This window comes from Anolis sagrei, chromosome 2, assembly GCF_037176765.1.
Source record: "Anolis sagrei isolate rAnoSag1 chromosome 2, rAnoSag1.mat, whole genome shotgun sequence".
NCBI classification, from domain to species: domain Eukaryota; kingdom Metazoa; phylum Chordata; class Lepidosauria; order Squamata; family Dactyloidae; genus Anolis; species Anolis sagrei.
Genome location: NC_090022.1, coordinates 5,504,814 through 5,529,446, shown reverse-complemented (window position 1 = coordinate 5,529,446; position 24,633 = coordinate 5,504,814). Strand labels below are relative to the sequence as shown.

The 24,633-nt window shown below is 46.8% G+C and overlaps 1 protein-coding gene across 1 annotated transcript in view; it reads right to left on the bottom strand.

The window, feature by feature from the left end:
* LOC132765865 (deleted in malignant brain tumors 1 protein-like) overlaps nt 1-20,629 on the bottom strand; it is a 68,169-nt gene extending 47,540 nt beyond the window's left edge. Inside the window, exons 1-3 of the mRNA XM_067463257.1 lie at nt 20,290-20,629; nt 5,872-6,213; nt 3,963-4,268 (exon numbers count right to left, since the gene is read on the bottom strand). Coding sequence (XP_067319358.1) covers nt 3,963-4,268; nt 5,872-6,213; nt 20,290-20,629 — 988 coding nt within the window. The remainder of the gene's footprint in view (nt 1-3,962; nt 4,269-5,871; nt 6,214-20,289) is intronic.
* Nucleotides 20,630-24,633: the final 4,004 nt, after the last annotated feature.

The following is a 24,633-nucleotide window of genomic DNA, read 5'->3' as shown; positions in this document are numbered from 1 at the left end:
AACTTCTTGTATATATTCAGCATACTAGTCCATAGGCCAATGTCTTTAAGCATATAGATATAATCCAAAACGACAAAGGGCACCCACCTCCATTGAAGTCTAAAAGCATACTGTATAACAAACATGGAGTCCTGTGTCTGAAGCCCTTCCCAAACCAAAGAGGTACAGTCAAACTAGCAAACCAAAATGTACATACAGTACAGGTTAACAATTATACACATTTACAAACAAACATTCTCAGAGGTTGTGAGGTCTGTTGGAAACTAGGAAAATTGGGTCTATATATCTGTGGAAAGTCCAGGGTGGGAGAAAGAACTCTTGCCTGTTGGAGCTAGGTGGGAATGTTTCAACTGGCCACCTTGATTAGCATTTGATGGCCTGACAGTTTTTAGATGTGGCTTGTTACTGCCTGGGGGAATCCTTTGTTGAGGGTTGATTAGCTGTCCCTTACTGTTCCCCTATGTTTGAGTGTTATTCTCCATTTGCTGTTATAATTTTATTTTTTTTAATACTGGTAGCCAAATTTTGTTCATTTTCATGTTTTCTGTTGAAATTGGCCAAGGCACCCCCACCCTCCAAACACACAACCTCAAAAGGCCTCAAGCAGAGGTACCAACACACTGATACCTCAGCCACCAAAACAACCACAAAGCTTTAAAAAAAACTACCTACCTTACAAACAAAAAATAACCACTCGGTTCTCTAGCACACTTCAAAAGGTCAGTTTTTTCCCAAGCACAGGCCACCTCCTGCTTCCTCTTCAGCCTCTGGGTCTCTGCTACCGCCGCCCCTTCCCTAAAAGCTCATGATCTAGCTCAGGGGTCCCCAAACTTTTTAAACGGGGGGCCGGATTACTGTCCCCCAGACCGTTGGAGGGCCGGACTATAGTTTTTTTAAAAAAACAATGACCAAATTCCTATGCACGCTGCACATGTCTTATTTTGCTACTGTTACGAATCGTAATGTAAATATCTGATATGCAGGATGTATTTTTATTGTTACAATCTGAACATAAAGCATAGTTTTAGCATTTCTGAAGATAAAATAGTTCCAATTAAAATGAGGAAAGCATTCTATTTTCTGTCTTTTTGAAAGTGGTTTTTGGAATATGTAAGCAAGAGCCCCCTTTCAGGGGGAGAAGGGCAGGGTATAAATATAGGAAATAAATCTATATAAATAAAAATGTAATGTTCGTTTGTGGGATTAACAGAACTCAAAAACCACTGGACACCTAACAACCCAATGTATGTCCTTCACTCAAAAAAAATGATTTTGTCATTTGGGAGTTGTAGTTGCTGGGATTTATAGTTTACCTATAATCAAAGACCATTCTGAACCCCATCAACGATGGAATTGAACCAAACTTGACCCAGAGTTCTCCCATAACCAACAGAAAATACTGGAAGGGTTTGGTGGGCAGTGTCCTTTGGTTTTAGAGTTGTAGTTCACCTACATCCAGAGATCACTGTGGACTCAAACAATGATGGATCTGGACCAAACTTGGCACTGATACTCAGTATGCCCAAATGTGAACACTGGTGGCGTTTGGGGGTTGTATTTGCTGGGAGTTATGTTTACCTATAATCAACTGTGGAGCATGGTGGCCCCTCCTGCACGATCTCAACGCCCCCCCCCCTCCAAGCAGCAGCAGCAGCCGAAGGCAAGGGGGACGGGGAGCCAGGCGCACGCAGCGTGAGAGGGAGGGGTAGGAAGGGAGGGGGAGGAGGAGGCACACGCGGGACCCAGGCTTACCCTCTTTCTCTTCCTTCCCTGGCATTGTCCTGGCTGTCAGTCAGGAGGGAAACGGGACAGGGAAGGAAGAGAAAGAGGGTAAGAGAGAGGGAGAGAAGAAGGGGAGGGGAGGAAACATCTGGCTTCCGCAGCCTGGGTCCCGTCTGTGCCGCCGTCGCCGCGCATGCCTTCTCCTCCCCTTCCCTTCCTACCCCCTCCCTCTCACGCTGCGTGCGCCTGGCTCCCTGCCTCCCTCGCCTTCGGCTCTTCCGCGGGAGAGCAGAGAGTGCTTCTCCCTCCACAGGGTTCTCCGGAGGGAGAAGCCTGTGGCGGGAGAAGCGCAGCAGAGCAGATGCCCTTGCTCTGGAACAGAAGATCGCTGACGGCGAGGAAGGTGTCCGTGAATGGTGAAGGCGCCGCCAGGTGGGCGTGGCCAAGCGATGCTTGCTTCCCACCCGGCGCCGCCTCCAACATTCGCAGACACCTTCCTCGCCATCATGGATCTTCTGTTGCAGAGCAATGGCGTCTGCTCTGCCGCTCCAGGACAGGCCGCGTGGGCCGGAAAAAGGCCCTTGGCGGGCCGCATGTGGCCCACGGGCCGTAGTTTGGGGGCCCCTGATCTAGCTGATGCATGTGACTGGAAATTTGTAATTTAGAGGGTTGTTCTAATTCAGAATAATTTACTACTCGGGGAGAAGGGTGTGTCTACTTCGCTTAGAACACAGGAAGTGTTGTAGTACAGCTTGATGGGTTCACTGATGGTTTAGAGAGAATTGTGGGATTTTCTGTGAGATTTCCTGGGGCACAAAGTGATGAAAATTCAAGTAAGAGAAATGATGGTTTTCTCTGGAGCACATCTGACAGAGAAAGTACAAGGCTCCAAGGTCAGACAGAGGAGCCCAAAATTGCAACATTAATAAGGAGTTGGTTGAAGAGTTAAGAGATACGGAAGGCTCCTGAGAAAAACACCTGGAGCTATGGAGGTCAACAAAAGCCTTTGTTTACAGATTAGAGCAGAAAATACACAGCCCCAGTCAGAGTGTCTACGTGGGAAAGTTGAAGAGAGAATTTGTGGGAAACGAAATGATTTCATGGCTGCTTATTAATTAGCAAGTTGTTTTTCATAAGAGTTAGTTCAGGCAACATAGTACAAGAAAGAAGCTAGGCCTGAGTTCTCTGATTCTTGTTTCAAGTCAAGGTTTGGTTATGCATTCAAGTGTCCTGGAAGCTTTCTATGTTCTTGTTTTCTATTATTGCTCAAGGTTTGCTAAATATACCTTTGCTTGTGGACTTATGCTATACTTGTGAGTTTCTGGCTATTCCAGGACTATATTACCTTAGGATTCACATGAGATATTTGCATTACTGGTTATCATCAATTGTTGACCTTTTCTTGGATTATATGTCTTCAATCCTCCTGATTTTTCATATATTTTATTTGTTTTTACAATAAACAGTTTGCTTGTACTTTGGACTCTTGTGTGGTGCTGTGGTCATAGTTGTTTCGAGGCCTGGGGTGCAACAGAAATCGATTTTGCAGCATTTAGGCCAAAATGGAAGGGGGGGGGGGGATTAGAAGGAATGGGAAAGAATACTGACATCCTGGTATCTATGGGGAATCATTGAAATTTTTGATTGCCACCTCTTTGGAATACTTTAACTGGCCATTCCCACACTGGCATTTCCACATTACATATGACCTCATCATAAAGACCTGCATTTTGGTGAATTTATGAGCTGCAGGAGAGATGTGTGGAAAAGCAGTCACATCATGCATCACATCACGCAAATTTGCTTACTTCACATCCCATGGGGGGAAGCGTCGCCATCCAACTTGCCCTCATTGCTGTGAAGGCAACACAGGAAGACTCCTGTGCGCCACTTCCTCTCTTCTTTCAGTGTGGAGCCTGGCCAGAAGTGCCTGTGTGTCATCTAATGGGCTCCATACTGAAAGTGGAGGGGAAGCAGCATATGGAGGACAAATAGACTCATCTGATGAGGTGGATAGTCTTACACTGGACTTAATTCAACTATTCATTAAATCATTCATTGATTGAATTGCTACCCTGACTTTCTCCTGAGATCAAACCAAAGGTCCCTTCAAATGATGTTAACACAAGATTCAGACAGAGAACAGCATTTTGTCTTTTTAAAGGTACATTTAAGAGGGAGAGTGGAAGAATATGTGTCTTCACCTGACCTTTCTATGGTTACTCTTTCCTGACGATTACCTGCACATTCCACACCGGCGTCATTCCTGTGGTCACAGGTGAGATTGAGGCTCTTCTCTTGGGGACATTCCTTCAAAATGTTCTCTTCCCCTGTGCAGTTCACTTGATCCATCCAAATGGGACCAGACCCTTGGCCAAATCTCACTCCAGTGGCTGTTACTAGAGGTTCTCCACAGCCTACTTCCTGGCACACCACACGGGCATCCTCTAAATCCCAGCCATTGTCACACACGGTTCCCCAACTCTTGTTATGGAACACCTCCACTCGGCCAGAGCATGGAGTCGGACCATCGACCAACCTTACCTCTGATTAGGGAGAGATAAAATAATATTAATATTTATTATTCACCTCTCCTTTCAGCTCAAGGCAGGGCACAACACAGTGAAATACCTCTATAAAATCATAAATTAAAACATAGTTAAAATGCATCCATAAAAGCATATATTAAAACATACACATATTGAAACACCTGACACAAAAGTTAAAACACAGTGAACATAGAATGTGATTTAAAAGTGATAGTTAAAATTGACTGGGTAGGCAGGCTGGAAGAGATAGGTCTTCGGTTGTGTTTTCAAGTCCGACGGCTCATTTAGAACAGTCTAACTTAAATGCATCAGGGTTTTATAAATAGGAAAACAACTGCCTATACAATCACTGTACAAGCTCATAATACTGTTGTTTCTTTTAGATAGATTATGCACTTAGATTGTAACCTCATTGTGTAAAACCTGGTGTACAAATACAGGTCTAATAGACATGCAATCACACACCTACTGAAAGGTTAAGTAGATGGCAGCTATACTATCCATGCTGGCTGATCCAACTGAATTTGAGAAAAGCTGCTTATATGGTTGTACTCTGGATAAATCACTCAGGAAAACCCAAACACCACACCGGGATTCGGACTTTCCCCTGATTTCTGACAGTAGTTCTCATGCAGAATTGGCTATGGATTCCCCTACATCCATTGCATGCTTTCTGGGTTCATGTGACCTGGGGACTTGGGATGGCTGTCCCCTCTGTCCCTGTCAGTGTCGGCTGCAAGAGCAATAGGGTGACCGATCACAGAGGATCTTTGGGGAAGAGAGAGGGTGGCCTTTCCCTTCTCTCTTCTCTCAGTCACATGGCACAGAAGGAGGAAGAGGAACTGCCAAGCAACAGATAAGTTCCCTATAGCTGGAGGATAGATATTTTTGTGTTAGAAGGGATTCCAAGGGCCATTTAGTCCAACAACACTAAAGTACTCTAGAAAGATGGTCATCTTGCTGTTGAAAAGCAGACCCCAAAATGATAAAACGTATAATCCTCGGCCCCATGGAGAGTAATTAGAGAGCCCACATGGACATAATCCCTAGTTTCAGAGTTATTTCCATTAACCCTCCTGGGATGTTGCATAGACACACCTCAGGGGATGACGACACCTTAGTTAACACAATCCCCTCACAAAGCCCTGGGAAGACACCTGGGACATACATGGGAGGCTTTCGAAAGAGCTTCTGGGTGTTTTCTTGATATGATCTGATTTATTTATGGGAATATTTGCTCATATCTGTTTAGCTGGCTGGTACCCATTGTATTAACTGGAGCTGAAATACCAAAACCCAATATCAGTCCATTATCCCTTGCCCCAAAACATTCCTTTCTGCTTGCACTTCTCTCCTGGGAGGATGAATAAATGGACACAAATTTTAAAATAATCCAATGAGTTTATTACATTTCCCACCATGGCTGGGACCCAGGTCTCCCAGAGTCCTAGCCCAAGACTCAAACCACTATGGCACACTTCTTTCCTGGATTTTTCCCCTAATCCCTTCTCTTTGGAACACAGCTGCAGGTCAACAGCCAGTTGGAAACCTCAGTTATTGAAAAAAATGCATTCAAGCTAATCATGGTTGATAAACTTACCCGAACACACAACAGAAGCCGTTTTTCCACTATCACAGTCATATCTCCCCAAAGGACTTGCCAAGCACTGATGCAGAGAAGATTCTGTCCCTCTGCAATGGACGTCATCCAACCAAATGGGGCCGGTTCCAGTCCCATTCCATGTTCTGCTTTGATCCATCCTGGCACTTCCACATCCCATCTCTTGGCATACCACTTTGGCTTCCTCAACGCCCCATCCATCTCCACAAATCATGCCCCATTCACCATGATGGAGCAATTCTACTCTTCCGCTGCAATTATTTAGGCCGTCTGCCAGTCGGATCTCTGTTTGGTGCATGGGATCAGAGCCCAAGAGCTGCCCTATGTAAAGCATGTGAGAGAAAGGGTAAACAGATGGAGTAGGCAGCTTTTTGCCATCTCTATTTCTTGCATAACAAAGCCCTAGGAAACTCATGGAGTTGCCATTGATCTGCATGCGACTTGCAGGCACACACAAAAACTACCATTTCAAAACCTGAATAACCATGGACAAGAGCAAGAACAAAGGTGAACTATCTAGCTCAGCCAGTATTGTTTTCTTTAAATATCTGCCATGGTTCCTTTGGCATAGTGGCTTCATTTGACAAAGCTAACAATGCTCATGACAAAGAAAATCCTTGCACAAACTCTGTTTCATGCCAATCCGGTATCCCCTTTCTTTCTCCATCCCAGGGGTTCTCAAACTTTTATTTCAAATATTTGTATCCCACCCTTTTTCAGCTATGGAGCTCTTTTAGAATCAAATGTTTCTAGTAGAGCCCCAGGAGCCCCCAGTGGCGCAGTGGGTTAAACCCCTGTGCCGGCAGAACTGAAAATAGAGATAAAAATCCTAAAATCAAAAGGTGCTACACGTCAGAATGACCAGTGAAAATACTGAGTGCTGCAGGAGCTGCTGCCAGGCCACAGGTCGCAGGTTCGAATCCGGGGAGAAGCGGATGAGCTCCCTCTATCAACTCCAGCTCCTCATGCAGTGACATGAGAGAAGCCTCCCACGAGGATGATAAAAAACATCAAATCATCCGGGCGTCCCCTGGGAAACGTCTTTGCAGACGGCCAATTCTCTCACAACAGAAGCGACTTGCAGTATCTCAAGTCGTTCCTCACACACACACACACACACACACACACACAAAAGTGGAGCCCTAAGAAATGTTTATATTTTATAGTATATTTAGTATGCTACTTGTACTATTGCATGCCCGGCCCTTCTATAGCCTGGTCATACCCAGTGTACTACTTTCCTGAGCATGATTTTGATTGGTTTCCAACGTTGCTGCTTTATATTGATATGTTTTGTTTTAATTGTGTTCTTATCTTATTGTTTATTTTATTGTGTTCTTATTTTAATTATGTTCAATTTTATTGATGTTTTGTATTTGCGTCTTGTGGGCATTGTATTCCATATGTAAGCCATCCTGAGTATAATGTATATTAGGTATGGGCCAAGCCTGTGACAGATGGATGGAGAGTGTGTGAACTAATTAACACAGTGCAAAAGAAAAGGAAAGAAAGGAAGGAAGGAAGAACAATATTCCAAATGAAGAACAATTTTTAACCAACATAAAATTATCAGTATTTCTGTGAAAGACCCCAGGGGCCATCCAGTTTAACCCTTTCTGCCATGCAGGAAAAACACAATCAAAGCACTCCAACAGATGCCCACTCAGCCTTTGTAATAATAATACTAATATTATTTATTTATTTACTTACTTTGCTTATATACTGCTGTATCTCAAGCCCGAAGGCAACTCACAGCGGTTCACAAACAGTAAAAACAGTAGAAACAGCAGTGGTTCCATACAACATATAACAATTGACTTAACACATTATCCATAAATTACCAATAAGCAATTACAATGCACAATTATTACAAAAAACAACCGTACCCAATCTTCTCATCATCCAAGCGTAGTCCAGGTTCATCGTCCATTGTTCCATTCCTATGTTCCATTACCAGATTGCACTAAATTACTCAAACGCCTGCACAAACATCCAGGTCTTCACCTTTTTGCGGAATACCATTAGAGATGGTGCTAGTCTAATGTCCGTAGGAAGGGCGTTCCACAGCTGAGGAGCCACCACCGAGAAGGCCCTATCTCTCGTCCCCGCCAGCCGAGCTTGAGAAGCAGGCGGGATCGAGAGCAGAGTCTCCCCGGAAGATCTCAAAGTCCTGGTGGGTTCATAGGCAGAGATGCGGTCAGATAGGTAGCTTGGGCCGGAACCGTTTAGGGCTTTAAAGGCCAACGCCAGCACTTTGAATTCAGCCCGGTAGCAGATCGGTAGCCAGTGGAGTTGGCGCAACAGGGGGGTTGTATGCTCCCTGCGCTCCGCTCCTGTTAAAATCATGGCTGCCGAGCGTTGGACTAGTTGGAGCTTCCGAGCTGTCTTCAAAGGCAACCCCACGTAGAGAGCATTGCAGTAGTCTAAACGGGATGTAACCAGTAGGCCTGGGTAACAACGCAAAAATTTGTTTCTAAAATCGATTCGTTTTTTGGGGTTTTTTGCGTTTCGATATTTAAAATAATTACAAAATTTTCCTTTTTAAAAGTTCGGTATTTACGAAATTTCATTATTATTAATGAATCAATTCGTTAAAATGGCGGACGCGGTTGTGCAACATGAAAATATTAGTTTTAAATAATAGTTTTAATAATAATAGTTTTTAATAATAGTTTTAGTCCGCCCCCTCTCTATCCCTCCCTCCCTCTCCCTCCCTCCCACCCACGCGGTCGCCTCCGTCTCGCACACGCAGCGCGCGCACAGCCAGAGATAGAGGCGGCACACATACAGAGGGAGAGAGAAGAATCGGGTGGTTGCTCCGCTGCTGTTGCTGCGCCTCCTCCTGCGTTTCCTTTTCCCGGCGGGGGAGGTGATCGGGGGGGTCAGCGGCCTTGCCGCTGCTGCTGCCCGGGGGTCTTTCTCTTTCCCAGGGCGGCGGATGCCAGGGCCCCGCCGAGTGGGCACGCCGGACCACCCCTGCGCCGGGCATGTGTGGGTGTGCATGCCCAGGTGAGCCGGGAAAAGGGGGAAGAAGGGGGCGGGGGGAGCCAGGGGAGCGAGGGGAGGAAGCCAGGCCGGGAAGGGAGCTTGCTCGCTCAGTCTCTCTCTCTCGCCTGCCTTCCCTTCTCCTTGCCCCTGCTCGGGCCCCTTTGCAGCCAGGAGCTGAAATAAAAACGAAACAATTACAAAACAATTACAAAATAGCTTTAAAAATTCGTTTTTTAAAAAAAATTGCTCCAGACTGATTTGTTATCGTTTTGTAATTCAAAAATTAACGAATTTTTTAACGAATTACGAATTAACGAAATGAATTGCCCAGCCCTAGTAACCAGAGCGTGGACTACCGTGGCCAAGTCAGACTTCCCAAAGTACGGGCGCAGCTGGCGCACAAGCTTTAGCTGTGAAAATGCTCCCCTGGTCACCGTCGAAACCTGGGGTTCCAGGCTCAGCGATGAGTCCAGGGTCACACCCAAACTGCGAACCTGCGTCTTCAGGGGGAGTGCGGCCCCATCCAACACAGGCTGTAACCCTATGCCCTGTTCGGCCTTGCGACTGACCAGGAGTACCTCTGTTTTGTCTGGATTCAATTTCAATTTGTTCGCCCTCATCCAGACCGACCCTCCAGGAATGACCGGAGCCACTGCAAAACAGTACCTCCAAGACCCATCCCTGAAAGGCGTCCCAGAAGGATACCGTGGTCGACGGTATCGAAGGCCGCTGAGAGGTCCAGCAGCACCAACAGGGACACACTCCCCCTAATTACTAATACTACTACCAATAGTAAAAACCCCAGAGTCCATTCAGTCCTAACCCTTCTGCCACGCAGGAAAAGAAAACACAATAAAAGCACACCCTAAGTGGTGAGAGTCAAATAGGGTTTTGGAAGCAAGGAAAGCAGAGGGAGAGGGTTTGGGTGGCAAGGAAAAGAATCTGGACAGCCAGGGATAAGAGAAGGGTCTGTGCCCTGGAAGGACACTGCTGCCGCTGCTGTTTCCGGCAGCTCAAAACTTTAATTTCCCTGCATTTCTCAGGAGGAGGAAAGAGGAGGAGGCAGGAAGCTGCAGGTCACCATGCATGGCCTTCACTATCACTCATGGAGCCATAAGAGCTCAACAGAGCACAGTTTGAGAACCCCTGCTCTAGTTGAAAGGTTTTCTTTTTTTTTTTAATCTGCATCAGCATTGGGAGGATGGCTTAAGAAGGCTGGAGAAATACAGACTTTCAGGATTAGTTTGAAGAGGAATGTCTGCAATATACAATAAACTGCAATGGGTCTAGACTGGGAAAATAATGAGATCCTATTGCAGCTGCTCCTACTGTACCAAATGAACTGGACGACAACAGATAAGGTAAACAAGCAACTGCATTCTGAATCCTTTCCTGAGTGTGGAGGAACAGAAAAAGAGGGAGAAAGGGGGGAAAGAGGTAAAACTGCTTCTCTATCTTAACCCCAACATGTGAAAAAAACATAGATCTGGCCTCCAAATTAAAAAGGCTAAGACAAATGAAAGTTATCATTAGAAATCATCCCTCTATGCACTCAGGAAGAAGCACTGAAGTAGTCTCTAGAACAGGGGTCCTCAAACTAAGGCCCGGGGGCCGGATGTGGCCCTCCAAGGTCATTTTCCCGGCCCTCGCTCAGGGTCAACCTAAGTCTGAAATGACTTGAAAGCACACAACATCATCCAAAAGCAGGCCCACACTTCCCATTGAAATACTAATAAGTTTATATATTTTTAAAATTGTTTTTCATTTTAATTATTGTATTGTTTTCAAGTGTTTTTTGCACGACAAATAAGATATGTGCAGTGTGCATAGGAATTCATTCAGGTTTTATTCAAATTATAATCCGGCCCTCCAACAGTTTGAGGGACTGTGACCTGGCCCTCTGTTTAAAACGTTTGAGGACCCCTGCTCTAGGAGATTCAAAATGTTTTTATTTACTTATGGAAATCTTCACTGGCGAATAATGTTGTAAAGGTATGCCAAAATACACTGACCTACTCATCTTTTTTGAGGTGCGAGAACCTATCTCTTTAATTTTCATCTTATTCTGCCTTGGGTATCACATTTTCTCTTAAACGAGTCATGCCCAGGAACACATCGACTTCCTTGACATTGCTTGTCACTCCAAAAGCTGTAGTCACCAAGTTCCGTTTTGGGAAAGCTCCTGATTGGGAAGACTTTTCCTTTCAGGGGAGAGTACCTTGAATAATAGCCCTCTACCACTGTGTTTATTGAGGGAAGGACGGAAGAAGGGCATGCCAATATACTTCATGAATTGAGAGGTCCAGAAATGGGCACAGTTTTATTCCTGATGAGGTCGGAAGGAACAGAATAGAGTGGGACTTGTTCTTCCCTCAACGAGTCCAAATGTCTATACATAATATTACACTGAAGTAGTATATGACCCATGAGTGTCTAACCTTTAGAGCAGTGGTTCTCAACCTGTGGGTTCCCAGGTGTTTTGGCCTACAACTCCCAGAAATCCCAGCCAGTTTACCAGCTGTTGGGATATCTAAGAGTCTCAACCCACAGGTTGAGAACCACTGCTTTAGAGGTACACGTCTCTAGATCATCTTCCAATTGTAATGATATTTGGATTATTGAAACATGCTTTTCGTGAGGCTGCTTTTCAAGAAGGTTTGGGAATGTCACCCAGCCCAGAGACAACTTCCTCCCTTTGAATACCACTGCAATGCCCTTCCAGGGTTTGGATGTACCAATATTTCTCCAGAACAGATTGAGAAAGAAGTGATCACTTATCATCTGAGCTGTGAAGAGGAAGTAAGTGAGCTCACTGATACAGTTCCTAAGAAATGGCAGAGATGTGGAAGATATGAGAACATTCGCACTGATAGGAAGATTGTAATCTTTAAAAGATATCATGGCCAGGAACATATCTATTTCCTTGGCTAAAGTACATTCGTATGTGAGGTCTATGCAGTTTGACTGTCCTTGCTTTGCACACTAAAAACTGTAATCACCAAATTCAGCCATCTGGGAAAGCTGCTCACCGGGAACACTTTTCCTTTAAGAGGAGAATCCCTTGAAATTGCAACCTTCGACCACAGTCTTTGCTGAGGGAAGGACTGAAGAAGACCATGCCAGGTTGGGTGGCCCTGCTTGAAAACCATCAATCATTGTAGAAACATGCTCACTTTTGTTGTTGGCCACCACTAGCTTTTTGAAAAGTTAATGTGTGCCAGGAGAATGGAGAAGTGGGCATTCTTTCTTCCGGGGAACTGTCATTTAGAGAAATAGATACAGAACAAACATGAGGGTATTAATGGCTTGGTGCAGAGATTGCCCAGTTGGGGCTACTTGAGGTAGACAGCGATCAAAGCTGTGGGGACGCAGGGCTTTGAAGTCTCTAAGCCAGGCATAGGTTTATGAAAGCCCAACCAGAATATAGAAAGAGTGAATTTGCTTCTTGGAAAAATATATTTAGTTTGAGATGAAGATCTGGGGTCAAGAGTTATAGATGACCCCAAGAGTTATAGGTGGGAAATATGTTTGATGTAACTACAGAAAGAGAGTGTCAAGATCCGCTGGATCTTAGAAAGGAAACTCGCACTCACAAGTAGGTACTCGGATTTGGAGTTTATTTCAGTCCATACAGAGCAAAAACAAAGCGAGAACTGAAGTTTCCCGCCCAGAAGCCCCAGATCTCCCCTCCTGGCTTTGCCTCCTCCTTCTCCCCCTTCCTTATCACAGTTTAGTCTAAGATCCCTTTTCCCACAGCTTCAAAGCCAAAACCTATGCCCAGATGTCCTGCCATAAACCCATCCATCATGACTGCCCCCTCTGGTGTCAGGAAGAAGGCTTCGTGGAATCTCAAACATGAAGGCACATCCTGACATATCTCCCCCCCCTCGGAAGATGGCCCCCATCTGAAAAAGAAAGAAAGACAGGGTGAGACACAGAATTCAAGGCTTGGGCTTCAGAGGAAAAGCAGAGTGGAACCTCTTTACAAGGCGAGGGGCCTTGACGTGTTCCTGTAACACCCATTCGGGATGGATGGCCTTAGAGGACCACTGGACCAAATAATAAAGTTTTCCTCGAGTCTTCTTCGAATCTAGAATGTCCTTGATCTCAAAGTGAGTGTGAGCCCCCACCATGATGGGGACCGGTTGAGAGTCAGCCTCCGACCACTTTGGGGTAGCAGTTGCGGCCTTGAGTAAGCTCACGTGGAACACCGGGTGGACCCTCTTCCACGTGTGGGGCAATTCCAGTCGGACCGCGACAGGGTTGACCACGGCCTGAACGGGAAAGGGTCCAATGAACAAAGCTGACAATTTACGTGAAGGCTGAGTGGATCTCAGATATTTGGTGGACAGGTAGACCAGGTCACCTACTTTAAACTGGGGCTGAGGTGACCTCTTCTTGTCAGCAAACTTTTTGTAATCCATTTTGGCCCTGTCTAGAGTCTCTTTGATCATTGGCCAAGCCGCTGCGATGGACTCACCCCATTTATTAGGGGTCTCTCCTGGGCCGGGGGCCGTTAAGCCAGGGAAGGGAGGAAAATCTCTACCCCCCACGATTTTAAAGGGCGAAGCACCTGTGGATGCATGTTCGCTATTGTTATAGCTATACTCGGCGAAGTCCAAAAGGGTAGCCCAATTGTCCTGTTGATAGGTGGAATAGCACCTTAGGAACTGTTGCAATGTCTTTTGGACCCTCTCGGTGGCACCATCAGTCTCAGGGTGGAAGGCCGTGCTGAGTGCCCGCTCAGTCCCCAGCATGGATAAAAAGGACTTCCAGAATTTGGAGGTGAACTGTGTGCCTCTGTCACTTATAATCCTGCTGGGGCAACCATGTAACCGGAATACATGGTGGAGAAACAACTTAGCCAATTCAGGGGCTGAGGGGAGTCGTTTTAAGGCCACAAAGTGGGCTTGTTTAGAAAACAAATCAATCACAGTCCATATGGTATTGTAACCCTGGCTATCAGGCAGCTCCACTACAAAGTCCATGGCAATCTCTGACCAGGGTTGTGAGGGGTTGGCTACTGGTTGTAACAACCCCGTGGGCTTTCCCACTTTTTGTTTGTTCTTGGCACATGTTGGGCATTCTTGGGTGTAGTCTTTTATATCTCTGCGCATATGGGGCCACCAGAATTGGCGGGCTAAGAGTTTGAGAGTCTTAGTGAACCCAAAATGACCTGCCAGCAGCGAATCATGGCCCCTTTTCATAATGTCCTTTCGCATGGAGGCCGGTACGTAATATTTGGACCCATAAGTCCACAGTTCCCCCCTCTGGGTTAGTTCCTCTTTGTGGTTTTGCAGCCACTCATCCTTTTCAGCTGCCTCTTTTAACCCCTGTAGCACCTCGGCTGGCTGGCTGGGAGGCGATGGCTTGTCCCGGAGACTGGCCCGCGTCTGCACTATTAGGCCCAACTGTTGTTTGTCAAAGAGCGTGCCTGACTCGGTGGGGGATGAATAGTCTGCCTCAGGCATACGCGAGAGTGCGTCAGCGACTTGGTTTGTCCTTCCTGGGACGAACTTAAGGCGAAAATTGAATCGCTGGAACAACTGGACCCATCTGAGATGTTTGGCGTTAAGTCTCTGCGGGGTCTGCAGGGCCTGTAAGTTTTTGTGGTCCGTCCACACCTCAAAAGGGGTCTGGGTGCCCTCAAGGAAATGTCGCCAGTGAGCCAGGGCCGCCCGCACTGCGAAAGACTCTTTTTCCCAGACATGCCAACGTTTTTCAGTCTCAGAGAATTTTTTTGATAGGTAAGCGCATGGCTTAAGCCGGCCCGACTCGTCGGCTTGTAACAACACTGCCCCGTAGGTTGCCTCTGAGGCATCACATTGCACTACAAAAGGCTTGGAGGGCTGGACATGCGTTAAGACGGGCTGGCTTGTGAATTTTGCTTTTAGGACCTCAAAAGCCCTTTGGCACTCAGGGGTCCATTCCAGCCTTGCCCCTGGGGTCCTTGCCTTTTTAGTTTCTCCCTTCCCCTTTGTTTTCAATAACTCGGTAAGGGGCAGCGCCACCTCAGCAAAGTCCTTGATGAACTGGCGGTAAAAGTTTGCAAACCCCAGAAACCCCTGCAGCTGTTTTCGGGTACGAGGAGGTTCCCACGCTAGCACATCCTGTATCTTAGCTGGGTCCATGGCTAGCCCCTTTGTGGATATTCGGAACCCCAAATAAGTGAGTTCGGTGCTGTGGAACTCACACTTTGAAAGCTTAGCATAAAGCTGGTTTTCTCTTAGGATTTGGAGCACCTTTTGTGTGGTTTTTATATGCTGGTCTATGGAGTCTGAATATATCAACAGGTCATCAAGATAGATCAGCAGGCCATCATATAACATCTCTCGGAAGATGTCGTTTATGAATTGTTGGAACACCTTTGGAGCTCCTTTTAGGCCAAAAGGCATTACGGCCCATTGATACTGCCCATAACAGGTGTTGAAGGCCGTTTTCCAGCAGTCTTCCTCACCCTCAGGCGGTAAAAAGCCTCTCTAATGTCCAATTTTGTGAAGATCTTGGCTTTGCCCAATTGGCCCAAAATCTCTGACATGAGTGGGAGGGGGTACTGGTTGGTGGTGCATATGGCATTCAGGCCCCTATAATCTACACACAGCCTTAGCGTCCCGTCAGTCTTAGGTCTAAAGAGTACTGGGGCTGCCACCGGTGACGTGGAAGGTACTATGAACCCCCTTTCCAGGTTTTTGTCCAAGAATTCCCTTAAGGCTTTTCTCTCTGGCTCCGACATAGCATAAAGCTTTGGGCTGGGCAGCTTAACGTTCGGCTCAAATTCTAATGCACAATCCGTCTTCCTATGCGGGGGCAACTGATCACATTCTGTCTCGCTGAAAACGTCTGCCCACTCCCGATAAGCCTCTGGGATGTCGGCTTCTAAGGCCTCCGGAGATGCCTCTGCCTGTGCTCCCCGTAGCTGCATGGGGGGAGGGGGATCCTGTGGCCGGCTGTGTCCCTCCGGCTTGTACTCCCCATCTGCAAAGGAGAGCACCCCCTCCGCCCAGTTAATTTGAGGGTTCTGCCATCTCAGCCATGGGATCCCCAATATGACTGGCTGATGGGCCATGGGAGATATCACAAACTGCAAGGTCTCTTTGTGAGTTCCCATTTCTAGATGAAGGTAGTCTGTTTTTTCCCTTACGGGGCCCCCATGTGCTGCTGTCCCATCCAGTTGGGAGAAAACCACGGGGGTCCTTAATGCCAGGGGCCTGACTCCCAGTTTGGCGGCCAGGGAGGGGGTGATTAGGCACCTGGTGCACCCGCAGTCCAGCATTGCCACAGTTTTTACTTTTAGTCCCGTGTTGGGGTTGGTCAGGGCCACAGTCATTTTAAGCACGTCATAATTTAACTTTTTCAACTCACCGCCTGTCGCCTTCACGATCTCCCCGCCGGCGGTCCTTACGGGAGATCTTGTCCGTTTCCCGCCGAGTAGAAGTCTCGGTCTGCGCCCTCCGGCTCCGTCTCCTCCTCCGCGGGGAGCTGGTACGGGGCCAGGGCGGTTTCCACGGCCGTGGAGGCTTTCCCCTTTACCGGTTTGGATCCTGGTGCTGGCTTCGGGGGAGGGGGCGTCTTGTCCGGCCTGGGAGCGTTGGGAGGAGTGCGTCCTCTCGGGCATTCTGCTGCTCTATGCCCTTCTTGGCCGCACGCGAAGCAGGGGCCCCTCCTCCCTCTCCTCTCTCGGCTAGCCGACCTTCCTCTGGGCGAGGGGCGTCGCGGCCCCCCCGCGGGCCCGCTGCGGGGTGTCGAGTTCGGCCTCTCTCTCTCGCCCTACGCGGCATCTGCTCCTGGTCGCACTCGACTCTCCCGGCCAACACAATCCATTCTTCGAGCGTGGGCGGGTTACTCCGGTGTAAAGACCACTCCAACACATCGGGGCGCAAGCCCGCTCGGAAGTATTCGAGCTTGGTGGCATCCGACCAGTCTCTAATCCGGCCCGCGATGGCTTTGAATTCCAGGGCATATTCAGAAACAGTCTTATTGCCCTGAGTTATCCTCTTGAGCTGACCCTTTGCCTTCTCTTCTGCCAAAGGGTCCTGGAATCTCTCCCGCAGCGCCCTCAGGAAGTCGTCCAACCTCCTCAACTCCGGCGCCCGGGTGTCGTACATTTGCATGAGCCAATCGGCCGCTGCTTCCTTCAAGTTGGCCCCCACTGCGTGGATCATGGCCCCCTCTGAGGGGAAGGAATCCCCGTAGTCTTCCATATAATGCCTCACGTTTGTGATGAAATAGGAGAGCTGCTTGGGGTCCCCGTTGAACTTCACACGTAGCTCTCCTCTTCCAGGGCCCCCTTGGAGATGGCTTCTCCCTCCCCATCCTGATGTGAATGTGGAGGTCCCGGGCGGGGGTTGCGAGGGTTCCCCTTCCGTGGCAAACGCCACTCTCCCCGAGGGCCGGTATCCCCGTCCCATACCTTGCGAGAGGGAGCGTCGCGTCTCTCTCTCCTCCAGCGTGGCTCTCCAAGATGCTGCCACCTCTCTTCTCATTTCCTCCAGTTGGAATGAGAAAGTCTGTAACATCCTCTCCATCGCGTCCACCTTTTCCCCAAGGTGCTGCGCGGGAGGGCCCTGGGCGCCGCCGAGGGGCGAGGGTTCTGTGTGGGGCTCCCTCGGCCCCAACATGGGCAACTTGCGCCGCACAGTTATGTCCTTTTGCGGAGGCCTCTGCGTGGATGTCAGGGGGGCTCCCCAGGTCCCAGACGCCGCCGCGGGGATCCCTCCTCCCCCTTCCAGGTCTCCGGCTTGGGGAACTCCCTCGTCCCCGAACTCCTCGTCTTCCAGCCCCGGAGAGGGGGAAAGGCCGATGCTCTCTCCAGCTCCCATCGGGATTTCCTCTTCCTGGTACATGCTCCTGTCCCGGATAGCTTGAGTCCTCACGGGTGGAACAAGAAGTTGTGAGTTCTCGCTTTATGTCAAGATCCGCTGGATCTTAGAAAGGAAACTCGCACTCACAAGTAGGTACTCGGATTTGGAGTTTATTTCAGTCCATACAGAGCAAAAACAAAGCGAGAACTGAAGTTTCCCGCCCAGAAGCCCCAGATCTCCCCTCCTGGCTTTGCCTCCTCCTTCTCCCCCTTCCTTATCACAGTTTAGTCTAAGATCCCTTTTCCCACAGCTTCAAAGCCAAAACCTATGCCCAGATGTCCTGCCATAAACCCATCCATCATGACTGCCCCCTCTGGTGTCAGGAAGAAGGCTTCGTGGAATCTCAAACATGAAGGCACATCCTGACAGAGAGACAGCAGGATCATGATAAAATGATAAAAATACAATCTAAATGAAAATTGTAGAAACGTCTTTGTAGACATTAATAATAAATAATTCAAGAAAAGTTTAAATGTGAAATAATCTGCTGGAAAATTCAGTTTAATTTCCATTGAAGAATAATTGGAAAAGAATATATGAAGACCAGGAGACAGTATGAGAAGACAGAAGAAGATACAATTAGGGTATAACAGTCAGTCAGTCAGTAGCCTATATTTCGGTCAACAAACCATCGGCTAAGTCAAGTGAAAGTAGAATGATAAAATACAACAATTAACAATTAATAACATCACATTTGGCTTATAATTAATAAAAACAAGTATCACCATTTGCTATCAGATGAATGACTGAATTAGGGTATAACACAATTAAGCAATTAAGTTTGGACCACAGCGAGTGGGGTGTGGTATCCGCTTCTCCTTTTGCTTTTGCTTCTCACTCCTTTGGCAGAAGATGATGCCATGCTTTTTGGGCCTTAAAGATCTGAAGACCTAGTGGATGTTTTTGCTGCTGAAAGAATTTAAGATCCAATGTGATACTTGCAATTTAGTCCTCTTGGTGTCTAAGACCAATTTATTACCTGTACAACCTGCAGCCCTGCAACCAGGCATGTAGCCCGGGGGGGGGGGGGGCTCGAGGGGCTTCAGCACCCCCCCCCCCGAAATTCTCATGGTGGTTCGCGAAAAGGCCTTACTGGAGCATTATTTAAACTGTTATGTTTATTCATATCATGATCTGATCACCATACTCAATATATCCCATATGCATGGGGGTATTGGGGTAACGATACAAAAGGTTTGCTAGGGTAGACCCTCTTTCACTCAGACTCAGCCCCCCCCGAAACCCAGCCCCCCCCCTGAAAAAAGCTCAGCCCCCCCCCCCCCAATCGAAATCCTGGCTACTGGAAAATTAGTTGGAAAAAAGATAGCAATGAAGACATGGTGGTCGTTTTTGTGGCTGCTGCTAAAAGAATTTAAGATCCATAGTGATCAACTGCCCTGGGTATATCTTGTAAACTCTGAGCCATGGCTTTCTTGATTGAATCAATCCGTCTGTAGTGCAGTCTCCCCCTTCCTTCACTACTCTGCCCTTTACTACCAAATATTGCCATATTTTCCAATGAGTCACACTGTTCCAGGATATGTAATAAATGTGATCCTTGCAATTTAGTCCTCTTGTGGTCTAAGACCAATTTATTACTCTAAGGCAGACCTGTACAGCCTGCAGCCCTGCAACCGTTTTGGCCTCCAACTCCCAGAATTCCTGGTCATCAAACATGCTAGCTAGATTTTCTGGCTGGGGGGGGGGGGCGCCGCTTGTGCAGGTCTGCTCTAAGACCTATTTGTTGATTATTTTAGCAGCCTGTGTCTTGTTTCTGTAAGTTGCTTAGCTAATAACTAACAATCCTGTCAACAATCTTCAAGTGAACCCTGCCCAAGGAGGAATCTGTCACAGGTGGCCATATTTGTACCCTCTGGATTCAGGGATGAGTGCCAGCACAGCTAAAGGAGTTGTTGTCATATATCTGATACAACAGGTTGCATTTTTATTTTGTTTTAGTTGTTAAGGTACAATTTGTTTTTCTATGTTGGGTTGTCAATTTTTGTTATTATGGGTGTATTGTTGTTGTGTTCAGGCATTGAATGTTTGCCTTTTATGTTTGGATTCTTCCCTGAGTCCCTCTGGGAAGATAAGGTGGAATATAAATGAAGTTTTATTTTATATTATTATTGTTCTTTTGTAACTCTTCACTCTCTGAAGCAGAAGAATCTGCTTCCTTCCCCACTGTGTCCATCATCTCCCCTTGCAATACTACTTTAAGAGGTGCAATTCCTCAAAATGAGGCATTGTGAAGAAGGTGACCCCAAGTCTTCCCCTGCCACCACCACAAAGAGAGAGTTTGGGCAGGAGCTTGGGTAGAACTGCAGCTCTTCCCGATTCCCCATTTTGGCTAAAGATTATGAGACTCTTCTAGTGCTATCATTGTCCCTTTCCATCAGAAGAGTAGGTCAAAATATTTTTTATTTTTATCCTTACCTTTCTCCTGATATAGAGACTCAAGAGATTAAGTGAACCTAAGGAACATATGTATATGTATCTCCCAGAGGGAATCTGGAGCATGTGAAGCTGATGAAGTCAATCAACCCACCTGAACATATAACCCCAGCGGTTTCTTCATGGCTGCAGTCATGTTCTCCCCATGGACTTGCTGGGCACTCACTGAGGAAGGATTCTGTCCCTCCACATCTGACATCATCAAGGCCAATGGGGACCCATCCATTTCCAAACTGTGCTTCATGTGTGGCGGAGACTGCAGATCCACAGCCCAGCTGGCGGCAGACAACCATGGCCTCCTCAATGCCCCAACTGTCGTCACAAACAGATGTCCACTGACCAGAAAGGAAGACTTCAACCCTTCCACTGCAGAGATCTGGACCTCCCGCCAGCCTGATCTCCATGTGGTCTGAGTCTGCAATACTTGAGCCCATCACTACACATAGAGGAAACAGAATGGCGAAATGATTTAGCAGATGGCATCAGAACAATTTCTTTCCTGGGTTATCCTTTTTAAAAAGGCAGAAACACAGACAGGCACATTTTATTGGAAGAACAAATATTGGAACAAATATTGGAAGAATATACATGAGATAACACAGAAAATATTGAAGAAAAGACTCCAGGTGAAACCAGAGTATTTTTAATTGGGAATAACAGACTTAAAATGGGATAAAAACAAATACATTTTATTTAATTATTTGCTAATGCAGCAAATATAATATATGCAAAAGTTTCTGTCTCCTCCCCAAGCGCTTCTTCTAAGTCTGAATTAAAGTCAAAAGTCACGAAAACACTTGTGTGTACTTATCTATCTTCTCTTCTTCTGGAGGGGGAGAAGTGGCTTTCCAGAGCATCTCTCGATTTCCCAGAGGTTCTTTCTTAGCCAAACTCTGCAGCCAGCATTACCAGATCCTCCTTCCACATCTTAGGAACACAAAATCTCTCATACTCACGTCCTCCTTGCATCTTCTTCTTCCTTCTGGAGGCTTCTCTTGAGTGTTTGTAGTGATCCAAGCAGCCTGCATGCCCCGGGGGGAGGGGGGTCAGGCCACCGATGAGTGTCCAGGCGGCGGATGCTTGTTTGGGGGTCTGACTGCTCACTCCGGGCAGTCTCCTCTCAGCGTGCCCCTCAAAAGAAGCCAGCACAGGCCCCAAAGACCCCTTTAGCTCCTCCAGCACCACTCTCCTGGGTTTCGGCACCAAAAATGAACTGGCACAGGCTCAAACCAGCACTCCAGACAAACTCTGCACAAGCTCAGGAGTCCCCTTAAAGGTCCGGGGAGGACAGATGGATTCTCCCCTTATCTATTTCCAGACTCATTTTCCCAACAGTCAGCAACTAACTTTTCAAACACCTTGACTCAAACTTCCAGCCAGTCCCAATTTCCTCTTAGACCCAACACATGCCTCCTCACTCCCTGAGCATAATCTACAGCTCCCCTGGCGGCCAGAAAAAGTTAAATAGCCTCTGTCTATGTCTGTATATGTTGTATGTCAAAAATTGGCATTGAATGTTTGCCATATATGTGTACACTGTAATCCACCCTGAGTCCCCTGCGGGGTGAGAAGGGCGGAATATAAAAGCTGTAAATAAATAAATAAATACAATGCACTAATTCTAGCACAGGATTTCAAACCATTCTTGATGATAATAAGATCATAAGTAATTTGAGGCAAGTCTCTATTACTTTTCTGGCTTGGTGATACTTTTACGAGAAATTATTTCCACATTTTCAGAGGGTTCTCACAAAGTGTTTTTGTGAAATGATATCAAGTTTTGTACCAAAGGGATTCTGGAGTGGTAAAAAAATAGTAAAAAAAAAATAGGCAAGGTGTTTAAGAAACCTTTCTTGAAGACTCAACAAGAATTAAATCAACAATATAAGGCAATATCCTGGTTTCAACATCAACAACTGAGAGAGTATTATAACAAAGATAAAACAGTACATATTGTAGACTAATATCAACTGAAAAGAAGACAATTACTAAACTGTATATAAGAAACTTCTGGAATTGAATGCAAAGACCGAACAAGTCCAAGAATGTATGGTAAAATGGGCCCAAAATATTGGCAGAACAATAATGATGGAGGAATGGGAGAAGATCTGAAACCAAAAATTAAAATACACATAGTCATATGACATGAAAGAAAATTGGTATAAAATGCTGTACCAGTGGTACACAACACCACAAACATTAGCAAAATACTACAAACATGTGAATAATAAATGCCGGAAAGGTGTGTCAAACAAGAGGAGACATTTTACCACATGTGGTAGTCTTGCAAAGGCGTCCTGGAAAGCCACCCAGGAAGAAATTCAGAAAATTCTTGATACGAAAATACAATTTAAATCAGAACATTTTAATTAGGAATATTTTTTCAGATGTCTTTGTCTCCATAATTGTAACCACTCCATTGCATTTATTTTCATCCCTAAATCTTTTTCCCAGATCTCCTTGAGAGTGTAATTCTTTATTTTTCCTTCATTTATTATAATTATTATCTTATATACTTTACTAGTTATTTCTTTCCAATTTTATCTTCCTCTATATCCCTTCCATTTTGTGTTATTTATTAAAATTGATTAAGCTTATTTCCATGTTTATTATTTTTTACCCATTTTATTTTATTTATTTATTTTTATTTATTTGGTATGCTTGTATACCGCTAATATCTCAGCCTGTGCGGCGACTCATTGCGGTTTACAACATGTTAAAAATATACAATTCACTTAAGCATATAAAATTAAAATTAGGAATACAAACAAAAAACATACACAGTATTGGGCCACCAATACAGATCGGGACATCTCATAGTTAAAATCATCATCCAATTCGTTATCTTGATTGCTAATCCATGGTCAGGTAAAACATCACATCAAAGATCAATTGAAGGCTTGCTCAAATATCCAGGTTTTTAGTTTTTTCCTAAATACCATTAGCGAGGTGGCTGATCTTAATTCAGTAGGGAGGGCATTCCAAAGCCGGGGGGCCACCACAGAAAAGGCCCTATCTCTCGTTCCCACGAGCCGCACCTGTGAAGCAGGTGGGATAGAGAGAAGGGCTTCTCCTGAAGATCTAAGGGTCCTGGTGGGCTGATAGGCCGAGATACGTTCGGATAGGTATGTAGGGCCAGAACCGTTTAGGGCTTTAAAGGTCAAAACCAGCACTTTGAATTGGGCTCGGTAGCTAATCGGTAGCCAGTGAAGCTGGTACAGCAGAGGAGTTGTATGCTCCCTGCGCCCAGCCCCTGTTAGTACCATGGCTGCCGCCCGTTGGACTAGTTGGAGCTTCCGGGCCGTCTTCAAAGGCAACCCCACGTAGAGAGCGTTGCAGTAGTCAAGACGGGATGTAACCAGAGCGTGGACTACCGTGGCCAAGTCAGACTTCCCAAGGTACGGTCGCAGTTGGCGCACGAGTCTTAACTGTGCGAATGCTCCCCTGGTCACCGCCGAAACCTGGGGCTCCAGGCTCAGCGATGAGTCCAGGATCACACCCAAACTGCGAACCTGTGTCTTCAGGGGGAGTGCGACCCCGTCTAACACAGGCTGTAACCCTATACCCTGTTCGGCCTTGCGACTGACCAGGAGCACCTCTGTCTTGTCTGGATTCAATTTCAATTTGTTCGCCCCCATCCAGACCGTCACAGCGGCCAAGCACCGGTTCAGGACTTCGACAGCCTCCTTAGTAGCGGGTGGGAAGGAGTGACAGAGTTGGACATCATCTGCGTACAGATGACACCGCACCCCGAAACTCCGGATGATCTCACCCAGCGGCTTCATGTAGATGTTAAACAGCATGGGGGACAGTATTGAACCCTGAGGAACCCCACAAGACAAAGGTTGTGGGGTAGAGCAGGAGTCCCCCAGTGACACCTTCTGAGACCGTCCCTCGAGGAATGACCGGAGCCACTGCAGAGCAGTACCTCCGAGACCCATTCCCGCGAGGCGTCCTAGAAGGATACCGTGGTCGACGGTATCGAAGGCCGCTGAGAGGTCGAGTAGCACCAACAGGGACACACTCCCCCTGTCGAGCTCCCGACGGAGATCATCCACTAAGGCGACCAAGGCTGTCTCGGTACCATGTCCCGGCCTAAAGCCAGACTGTGCCGGATCTAGATAATCCGTGTCTACCAAGAATGCCTGGAGTTGTGAGGCCACCACACGTTCCATGACTTTGCCCAAAAAGGGAAGATTGGAAACAGGCCGATAGTTTACCAATTGAGTGGGGTCCAGTGATGGCTTCTTCAACAGCGGTTTTATCACAGCTTGCTTTAAGCTGGCTGGAAAAATGCCTTCCCGAAGGGAGGCATTAACCACCACCTTAACCCACTCGGCCAATCCCCCTCTGGCCTCCTTTAGAAGCCAGGATGGGCAGGGGTCTAGGATGCATGTGGTAGCTCTCATTCCTCCAAGCACCTTGTCCACATCCTCAG